The 10,515-nt window shown below is 47.5% G+C and overlaps 4 protein-coding genes across 4 annotated transcripts; 3 read left to right on the forward strand and 1 right to left on the reverse strand.

Moving 5' to 3' along the window:
* Window positions 1–242: 242 nt before the first annotated feature.
* Window positions 243–2,322, forward strand: BBA_09169 (Hexose transport-related protein, putative; the record flags this gene model as incomplete). Its single annotated transcript, XM_008604266.1, has 6 exons — window positions 243–479; window positions 542–621; window positions 708–985; window positions 1,068–1,738; window positions 1,825–1,929; window positions 2,029–2,322. 6 exons carry the CDS (start codon window positions 243–245, stop codon window positions 2,320–2,322), a joined length of 1,665 nt encoding a protein of 554 aa, XP_008602488.1.
* A 1,177-nt stretch (window positions 2,323–3,499) lies between these two features.
* On the forward strand, window positions 3,500–5,778 carry BBA_09170 (peptidase S41 family protein; the record flags this gene model as incomplete). The annotated part of the gene is made up of 2 exons (XM_008604267.1): window positions 3,500–3,895; window positions 3,967–5,778. The coding sequence occupies 2 exons, from the start codon at window positions 3,500–3,502 to the stop codon at window positions 5,776–5,778; spliced, it is 2,208 nt and encodes a 735-aa protein (XP_008602489.1).
* Window positions 5,779–6,501: 723 nt separating this feature from the next.
* On the forward strand, window positions 6,502–6,882 carry BBA_09171 (uncharacterized protein; the record flags this gene model as incomplete). Its single annotated transcript, XM_008604268.1, has 2 exons — window positions 6,502–6,697; window positions 6,755–6,882. The coding sequence occupies 2 exons, from the start codon at window positions 6,502–6,504 to the stop codon at window positions 6,880–6,882; spliced, it is 324 nt and encodes a 107-aa protein (XP_008602490.1).
* A 1,502-nt stretch (window positions 6,883–8,384) lies between these two features.
* Window positions 8,385–8,717, reverse strand: BBA_09172 (uncharacterized protein; the record flags this gene model as incomplete). The annotated part of the gene is made up of 1 exon (XM_008604269.1): window positions 8,385–8,717. One exon carries the CDS (start codon window positions 8,715–8,717, stop codon window positions 8,385–8,387), a length of 333 nt encoding a protein of 110 aa, XP_008602491.1.
* Between the last annotated feature and the right edge of the window lie 1,798 nt (window positions 8,718–10,515).

Here is a 10,515-nt window from a genome sequence, read left to right on the forward strand (position 1 = left end):
CCGACTTCCCCACAAACCCCCAGACTTAGCATCTCGCACTGGTGGGGGTCACGCCCGTACTGTACTGTGGGGGGCCAACCAAGCCCACCACGGTTAACCACGCTACGGAACTAAAAGATAAACTAGCTGAGCCCGTGTCATTAAAATCTATGCCAGTTTCTCTTCCCTTTTTCTGTAGATCCTTTGAAGTCTTGCTCACTCCCTCCCATTGATCCTCTTGAATTCATCAAGTGTCCTCAGCCATGGGTAGACCTGCCGACGACCCTCAGCCCGAGCTGCAGCACATATCCACGACCCAAGATGACCGCCCGTCCTTTGACAAGCACGATGCGGCCGATATTCGCGAAATCCAGGGCAACGCCAACTATTACGAAACCATTACCGCCGCGCCGCTCGATCCCTGGTCCAAGACGAGCTTTCAGCTATACTTGATCTTGCTGGTCGCGGCCCTCAACGCCACGGCTTCTGGGTTTGACGGAGTATGCAACTTACGACCTCTGTAAGAGCTGCTGTTTGATTAGAAGCTGACGGATGATGTTAGTCTATTTTCAGCTCCATTAATGCCATGCCGCAGTATCAAAAATACTTTCACCATAATGAGCTTGGCTCTGCTACTGGCATGTAAGTACAGTACACATAATAAATTAAATCTCTTTTGTTTTTTTTTTTTTTTTTTTTTTAAAAAAAAAATTATCCTGACTGAATAGCATCTTTATGATTTACACCATTGGCAACATGATTGGCTCCCTCTTTACCGGCCCCATCTGCGATCGCTTCGGTCGCCGCGCCGGTATGATTACCGGCTCCGTCCTCATCATGGTGGGCGCCGCCGTCCAGACTGCCGCCCGATCCGACGCCTACCTCCTCGGCGGCCGTTTCGTCCTCGGCTTTGGTGTTTCCATTGGCACATCCTCCGCGCCGACCTATGCGCTCGAACTCGCACCCCCGCAATGGCGCGCCCGCGTCGTCGGCTACTACAACACTTGTAAGACCAGTCCTACCTCGCCTCCCGCGCAGGCATCAACCCCCCCGTCAATGCTAATCGCCAAACGTACGCACAACAACAGTCTTTTACACGGGCGCCATTCTCGCCACCGGCGTCGCATACGCCGCCATAAAATCCCCCGGCGAAACGGCCTTTCGCCTGCCTCTCGGCCTGCAGCTGATCCCGCCGCTCTTCATCTGCGCCGGCGCGCTCCTGGTGCCCGAGTCGCCGCGCTGGCTGACCATGTGGGGAAAAAAGGACCAAGCCGCCGCCATCCTGGCAAAGTACCACGGCGGCGGCGACATGCAGCACCCGATGGTGCAGCTGGAGCTGCGCGAGTTTGAGGCCGGCATCGAGCTGCAAAAGAAGAGCGCCACCAGTATCTGGAACTACTACGGCCTGGTCGACTCGCACAATGCGCGCTGGCGGTTTGCCATGATGGCCTTCATGTCCGTCTTTGCGCAGCTGAGCGGCAATTCCGTCCTCACGTACTACCTGCCGTCCATGTATAAGCTGCTCGGGGTCAAGACGCCCGAGAGAAAGCTGCTGCTGACGTTTGCCAACACGATTGTCTCGGGTGCCGGCGCGGTGGCCGGCTCGGCGCTGAATGACAGTGTCGGGCGCCGCACCAAGCTCTGGGTCGGCAGCATCGTGCTGGCTGGCCTGTTTGGTGGCGTCACGGGCTTCTCGAGCTACTTTGAAGGCGGCAAGACGGATGTAAGCTCGACTATAACCAACGGAGGTATTGCTTTTGTAAGTTTTTTTTTATATCTTTATTTTGATTTTTATTTTTATTTTCTACGATGGCTACAGATGATGATTCTGGCTAACACTGTTAGATCTTTCTCTTTGGTTGTGCCTACTCCTTCATCTACACGCCCCTTACGGCCACCTACTGCGCCGAAGTCTTGTCCACTCCGATGCGAGCCAAGGGAATGGGAATCGTACGTTTTCTGTCTTTTTCACTCCTAGCTCTCCTGCCAACCAAAAAAAAAAAAAAAGAAAAAGAAAAAAGAAAAAGAGGCTAATTACTTATTTTTCAGCACGTCATTCTGTCAAACTGTGCCAATCTTTACAATACCTACGTTACAGCCGTCGCCCTCGAAGCCATCGACTTTCGCTATTACTTTGTCTTTGTCGGCCTCAACCTCACCTATGCCGCCGTGTGGTATTTTCTCGGCGTCGAGACACGAGGCCGCACGCTAGAGGAAATGGATGAGGTCTTTAATGCGAGATTCCCGCCTAGAGCAGCCCTGCAAAAGGCCGTCATGGTCAAGCAAAGCAACGGTCACTTGGCGGATGCAAGTGCTGTGGCTGGCCATGGGGAGCGTGCCTAACTAGGCACCAGTGCTAGTGATAGCGATTGAGTTGTCATTGAATAGAGACTCGTTCTTTTGTTGTGCATTCGAGTCAGCAAATGTATAGGCATCTCGCGATATTGTTTCGTCTTTCCTTTCAATTCACAGATTTCGTCTTCGGACCGTTTGAACCAATTGTCCCGGGCAGATGTTTCAGCTGAAAAACTCGCAGTGCCCTAGTTCTTGGCCTTTTTTCAAGAGGCTTGTTAAAGTTTCCGTGTTATAATCAGGCAACTTTGTTAGTAGTCATCGCTTTACAGGTTCCTTTTCCAAGAGCGCCAATGCCCAACGGCGTGGCCAAGGCTGGTTCATGTGGTTCATGTCCCCCGCAACAACAACTCGGGTACTAGGGATACCGTTAAAGCCGTGCAGCTGCATTGACAAGTTTGAGGGGAAATGGTGCGCTTGTTGATGGCGCATAGTTAAAAAAAAGGTGGTAAAAAAGGTTTTAATGCGTATACACTAAATTGACAGCGGTCTACTGAATTTAGACTTCATCTTCAATCTAGCCAACTATTGAGGGTCGCTTATTCGTCCACCTATACCAACGGTAGATCATCTCTCTCCAACTACGGATGCATTTTCACCACCACTTGCACTAGATAGTTGGTAAGGCTGATCAAGGAAGAGACGAAATGCGTCTCTTTCGCCAAGCAAGTCCAAGTCACAGCCACCGACTTGCTCATATGTTGCAGATGTGATTCCAACTGAAACGCACTACAAGTTTCTACCACTGTACAAAAGAGCCTTATTCGCACCATTTTCTAGCTTCTGCTTCCTCCGTCTGGTGGTGGTGGTGTTTCACCCGCCAGTTTGCATGATGGCTTCGCGCACACCAGAACTCACCCAGTGAAACCGGACTCTTGCTTGCCGCGTTTCATCGCCAGCCACCATTTTGTCTTTTTTTTTTCTTCTTCTTCACCACGCACACAACTTTATTTTCCACGACAATGGTTCGTCTTATAAATAGTATTCTAGCTTGCCACTGTAAATCGTCGGATCATTGCAGATCTAGTCTAATCAAAACTGTTTCATTCTCGAATATTACCTATTTGGCACCACCACTCGATCCAAATTTCTATACCCAGCCATAATGTTACCGCACGCGGCAATAATGGTCGGGTCGACTTTATGGACGGCACCATATCGAAATCTCATGAGTAAAGCCGTCAGAGCGCCCCCGACCAGCAATGCATTTGGCATACAAAACACCAACAACAATAATAACGATCCATGCGCCATGATTAGCAAAGCGTTCGAAGCTATGCGGAATGAGACGTCGGAAGAGCCCATAGTCCTTGATTTGCGACCGTCCGTAGGCACGGCATGCCTCAAGTCTGTCCCAGTAGCAAAGAACCGCAACATTGATCTCATCAACTACCTGCAGCCCTACATTGAATATCAAAGCACAATCGAGATTCTCAAAAATCCCCCAGAAGAGTATCTACTCGAAGGGGTTGATTTGATGGGCGGGTTACAGGCCATGAAGCAAAAGCTAAAGCGCGACGAATACGAGACACAATTCGATGTCATGACGGACCTTCAGAGCCTGGTATGCAAGCAGGACGGGACAAAATTTCCCTCAACACTGCGTAACTATTGCTAACAAAGTCGTCAAATCAGTTCGTCGCCACTAATGACAACCATTTTGGCTACACGCCGGGCTTGTTGAGCGCATTTCGAACCGTTCGGGACGGCTTAGATCTGGTATCAGTCTCCGAGGATGGACGAGAGCTGCCACAGGTGTATGCCGCTCAGGACATTTTTACACCGGGAAATGTGACATACACTGCGTCTCCCATCGAGACCATAGATGGTCAGGATGTGTACGAATTCTTGGAAAACGAAGCGCTGCGAGTTCCTCAGGGCCTCCAGGACCCCGATGCAAAAATGAATAGTCTTTTCGGCTCGGCCCCCCAAAACGCTGCTCAAGCTGGCGCCGACGCAGTCTTGTCGGTATTCGACGTTCCCGACAACTACACCATTGTGCACAAGAACGGCACGGAGCGGGTGGTGGACAACTCCATCATTACACTCCCGACGACTGATCTCTGTGGCATCAGGAATGGCCGGGACTTTCGCGAGAGATTTGAAGTACCACCAAACAGGGGACCACCACCACCACCACCACCACCACCACCACCAGAGCAAGGGAACCCAGACGACCCAAAGAATCAAGAGCCGCCGCCGCCGCCGCCGCCGCCGTCCAGTTCTGCTCTTCCGGGATATCCGCTTCCACTGGCCAAGCACTCAAACGACATGGTAGCTAGCTATACTCTGAACGATACAGCGTTGCGCGACACTACCGTCATTTCCTTCCTAAGCTTCGTGCCTCTCAATGTTCCTGACCCTACTTCGCCGGATTTCGATCTCAACTCGTTTGTTCGCGAATTTGGCGACGTAGTAGACCGCACGGCCTCGGCGGCCCAGTCTCAGGGTCGCGACAAGCTCATCATCGACATGTCGGCCAACGGCGGCGGCTCGTTGGATTTAGCCGACTTTGCCTATACCACCTTTTTCCCCGGCGCTCCCTTTGACGACTTTGATCGATACCGCTTGAACGGTGGCCTCGAGCTTACCGGCAAGGCTCTGAGCTTCAACGAGTCGGTGGAGCTGCTCGTCGGCTCCGAGAATCCGCCATTGGCGCCCGGCAATAAGACTGTCGAGGAGCCAGACGCCTTTTTCGAAACCCGGCCGGTCAAGGGCCAGAAGATGACGGCCCCCTTTCACAGAGACCCTACTGCTCGGTACTTTGATAACCCGGACGTGTTCCTGCGTGGCTACGAACCGGGCGAGAACCGCACGGCGCCCCAACCGCCGTGGCAGCCCGAGAACATGGTTATCCTGACGGACGGAACTTGCGCTTCGGCGTGCACTATTTTCACGGGTCTGATGGTGCGCAACTTTGGCATCCGCACCATTGCGCTCGGCGGCCGGCCCCTGAACAAACCCATGCAGGCGATTGGAGGTGTCAAGGGATCGGAAGTGTTGCAGAATGCCGAGAATAAGGATCTCATCAAAGGACTGGTCAAGGGCGCTCAGCGCGACAGGACTGGCCGCAAGATTATCAAAGATGTTCAACGAACCATTCCCGACATTGGCGACCCGCCCATCCTGCCCTTCCTCGAGGACCCTGCCAACGGCGGCTCCGTCAACGTGCGCAACGCCTACAGCGGCGACGACCCAGACGGCTTTCCCTTGCACTTCAAGTACGAGGCGGCCAACTGTCGACTGTTTTACACGCGCGAAATGGTGCTGGATGTCGCCGAGTCGTGGCGGCAGGCGGCCAACATTGCCTTTAGAAACGGCACGTGCGTGTCAGGCTCCACGGCCATTCCCGACGGGCGCATGAGCAGCAAGGCGCCGCCGTTTGATCCGAGCGTGCGCGGCCAAGCCAAGGGGATCCCGCGACCTACTCTGCAACGTGGTAATTAACCTCTGGTAATACATACTCGGGGCCATAATAGTTGGGAATTTTGCTGGTTCAAAATGCCAAAAGTGGGAAATTGTTTTGAGAACATGGAGTCAGTGACTGCCAACATCCCTAAAAATATATAATAAATAGACTACGCAGAAAATGAATCCCATCTCTACGCAAGTAGTCGTGTCCTGTCGCGTTTTCTCGCGTCTTGACTGGTAGGTGGGTCTGTTGGGACTGCATTACCTAATACCAAATCACGAATAAAGAGCAATTTTGCACAATTATTTAAAGAAGCTTCTGGTCGGAAAATCGACCTCTTTTTATAGTCCTAAATTCCTTCATTAATCCGCTTGCAAATATCCTTTATTTTGCATTCCTTTGCTGTGGTTGCAAGCGGCCTTTTCTTCCTATGTTGGTACTGAAAACGGTTTTTCTACTGTCAGTGGGTATCTGTAGGCTAATAATAGTTAACTTATCGCTAAGTATTATACCTAGTCTACTGATATTAAGCTAAGATGTATGACATCACTAAATTTAGATGGTATATAGATGTAAATAGACTGCTAGGTCTATTATCTATATAAAGGCAGCCTTTTCTAGAGAAAAGGGGAGCTTTAACAAGCCTCGTAAACCTAATATCCTTCTTCTAACCTTTTATCAGAACTACTTCTTATGTTACTCCATCTTCCACTTCGTGATAATCTTATATACCTTATTATAACTTTGCACTTTACGCCATGGCTGCCACAACATTCCAGCGCCTACCGCTCCCCGATCCACAGGATTGGGTTGCCGGAGAGCGACTGTTTCCGAGCAACGTCATCGCAGGATACAATGCCAAGTATAACGAGTACAACAAGGAAACGTGGGCGGCATATGTTTTAAAACACGGTGAGGGTTTTGAAGCATGCGGGTCAACGATTGCGTATTCTGGTATAGTACTTCTCAGCGTGAGTTTTGCTAGAGTGGAAATGCTAATAATGAATCTAGCAATTAACTCTGGAACTCCAAAGGATCGTATGTGGTTTGGATATGTGTTTAGAGGTGGAAGCACTACGGTGAAGGATTATAAGAGGGCTGAAAATGTGGAAGACACCATTGTTTACACCAAGAAGTAAGAAACACAGCATATAATTGGCATATACATCAGGTCTATTGCCAGCAACTACTACTAGCTACCGATCTTTCTTTAATATATCTATACAGGGTGAAGTAAATAACAAGCAGGCAACGACTGCGGGCCGAATCACTGTGCTACGGGTGCCGTCTTACGGGGCCGTCTTACGGGGGTGTGACGGTACAAGGCTCGAGCAAGGTCGAGTGCGACTTGGATGAAGTGATTGTTCATAAAGAGAAAAGGAGAGCTCCGTAAGGAAAGCTCTCGCAGAAAGCTATTTCCACGAAATCAAGGTAGGGCATTCAATTAGACACGGTTCCCTGACAGGGGGACGTGTGGCTGGTATCGCTGTGAGCCACAGTGAAGGGTATACACGGGTGCTATGAGGACAGATGGTGGCTCCCCAACGGTGTAATCTTCAGGCGTAAACAGTTGGGATGTGTCAGGTATTGAGGTCGTGGTTTCGGGCTGGCAGTTTAACGACTTAGATCCGTTGTTTCTCTCGTTCACAGAGGAGAAGAAAGAGGTCAAGGGCATTCATCTCAATGATGATGAGTTCAGAAGGCGGGAGCTATCGTGGCTCGCCGCCATGGCGTAAATAGCTGGTTATGGAAGACGCGATTCGAGTGCGAAGAGAGTAAATGGATGGGACCGAAGTGGGTACAGGTAAGGGTAGATTCACACCAGGAGAGCCTCGGGAAGCCCCTTTTTTTTGGTACCAACCAGCAAAGCGTATGCCACGTCCTTCTAAACGAAATAGTCTCCGACACTCTTTAATGCAAGGGGATGGTTAGCGTCACTGTGACCAACCTTGACACGAGCCATATGAGATCAAATCAAGACATAGTGCCAATATATTTCTAGAATACTAAGATCAAGAGCAAACAGGTTGGAGCAGGCGCGTGGTCGTGAAGACGCGTTCAGTGCTATCGTGCGCTGCCCCACTATCCCGCCACTCCAGAGGCTGCCGTCACAAACCACATACACTGAAGTCAACTACCCTGAAATCAGCTACATTTGAGGTGTCCGTTGATATACTACATTTGAAGTTTGATTAATAATCTACACTTACTCTAAATTGATGAATGCCGTGTAGTTGATTTAGTCGATTGGGTCTCTGCCGACGACCCACTAGAGAAGCTGTAAGGGAAAGGTTGTCCGATGATTCATAGTCGGCCAGTAAGTGAATTCCGTCAATAGCTACAAGATAGCTGAGTACTTGAGCAAGGTAGTCAGTCCGTTGAAAGACTTACTTTTCGTAGTGAAATCGATGTTAAGATTGAAAGATTGATAAGTGGAGATCTAGACTACCAAGACTTGAACGTCCTTCTTTGCCTTTATATAGTACGTCTCTCTATTTAGCACTCCTTATTCCACATAGCCCAGCGAGACAGAACAAAGGGGGAAAAGAAAACTAGATAGGCATGTTCATTGGAAAGAAAAGCTGGCCTGTCATCCCACCCTAACAACCCAAACCCCTATCCTTTCCCGCTCCTTCAGCGCCTAGACCGCAGGGGGGAAAGCTGATCCTGCTAGCGCCGGCTTAGGCTCGTGGGCGTCAAAGCAGTCCTGAGCGCTCTTGTACTCGGGCTCGCCCATGCCGTCCGCCTGTAGCTCGTCCTGGTTGTCAAAGGCCTCACAGAACCGCTGGGTGCCGCAGCCGCGATCGCTTAGCGTGAACCAGCTTGGTGACCGCGTGTCACGGCAGTACATGCCGTTATAAAGAGGCTCGGTCAGGAACGGGAGCTTGGCCTTGGCCGCGTTATCAGGGCCGCCCTGTGGCAAGGCACCAACAATAGTGGCAGTAGCTATAGCCGGAATGATCGAGTACTTCATTTTCTTGATAGATGAGGTTAATATCGAACGAAGAGTTGAGTAAAAGGTGAATAGGTGGAAAGAAGGTGAGAGAAAGACTGAAACAGCGAGTGTCAAAGTTAAGAACTGTTTGACCGGCGAGAGTGAATGTAGCTAGAGAGCTAGAGGTGTCTATATAGATTGGAGTGAAGCTACGTATTTATAGGACAGATACATGAAAAATGTTATAATACTCGCATAGTAGAGTATTATAACTATTGACGTAGCTTTAATAAGTAAGAAGGCCTCTCGCGAATCCGAGATATCCACTATGGAGTAACTTCTGACCTGATGTGATAACGTAGGCCCTACCTTATCTACACGTCGAAATATTCTTTACTGTACAGTGTAGATAGTTAGCTCGTCTTAATATAGTTAACTTGTTTACTTGCCTAGGTCTATAGCCCCGTAGCTTTCAATTAGGAGTAGTACTCTAATATCACTTGATTATATCCTCTCGACTAATGATTTTCATCTCTATATCTACTACCTACTATATTAGTATACTACGTCTATAGCTTAGTTATATAGTTCAATAGACCAACAGCAATATAAGTCTTGTATCAGTAAGAGAAACCAATGAAATCAACTATATCTATATAAGTATTCTAGGAGGATAAGTAGGTAATGCTATTATGAAAACTACTGGCCTAGTTACTTACTGTTTAAATAGGTTAATAAGGCGTTGTTCTAAGAATACGAGTACTTTAAAATAAGCAATATAAGTATTTCTATTTTAAAGCTTTAGGCTACTATAGCTAGCACTTATATACTATAGCTAAGTCGTTAATTAGGTATAGATTTACCGCGCTGTAAGTATTATAACCTATTATGTACTATTATCACTGGGTATACTGATGTGTTGGCCGAGGGGCTGGTTTCAAGTTGACTCGCGGCTTGGCAAGGTAAGGTAATTTTGCCGCCTGGAGACGGCACTTGACGTAGACTATAGCTCGCAAGTTGCGAGTCGCGGTAGGCTTACAACTAGGGCATATCAGGCCATGAATAGCGCGGCTAGAACCAAAGCCCCGTCACACACGGGACTATCGCTGCAAATGCGGTCATAACAGTTAGATATAATGATTCGATACTACTAAAGAGATATATATTATAAACAAAGAGAAGATATATAGTAGTAAATAGTTAATTAGGTAAGTAGGTATATAATACTCTTATTATCATCTTCTCCCCTATTCTAGATAGCTAGTCTATTACTACCGTCCTATTTAATAACCTAGGTATATAATTCCCTATAGATATATAGTTTTATCTAGTAAAGTACTTAGTTACCTACTAGTATACTATAAAATATACTTATTAAACCGACTAAAATCGTAGCCTTACCTTACTTCTAAAGATATACTTTTAATAAGAGCTATATAATCATTATAAGTAATAAAATATTATAAGCTCTTTATAAGTAAAGGTACTACTAGCTATAAGGCAGTTATATTTATACTCTATAATAAGTCTATATTATAGTAGGGTTACTTACTTAGTACTAGCTAAAGAAGTTAAGTAGTAACTTACTTTATTTTTTTATTACCTACTTTATATATATTTAATATCTACCTCGCCTTCTTCTAATTCTAGTAATATTACTAGTAAAACTAAATTTAAAAGCTAATATAATCTAGGAAATAGCTATAGAAGTATACTAATAATAAAGTATTTTATAAACAATAGCTGAGGTACCCTATTAATAGAGCCTATTATTAATATCTAGTTAAAAGAATAGCTTAGCTATACTATTTATATACTTAAGAGTTAAACTTATTTA

Source organism: Beauveria bassiana, assembly GCF_000280675.1.
Source record: "Beauveria bassiana ARSEF 2860 unplaced genomic scaffold BBA_S00046, whole genome shotgun sequence".
Classification (NCBI taxonomy): domain Eukaryota; kingdom Fungi; phylum Ascomycota; class Sordariomycetes; order Hypocreales; family Cordycipitaceae; genus Beauveria; species Beauveria bassiana.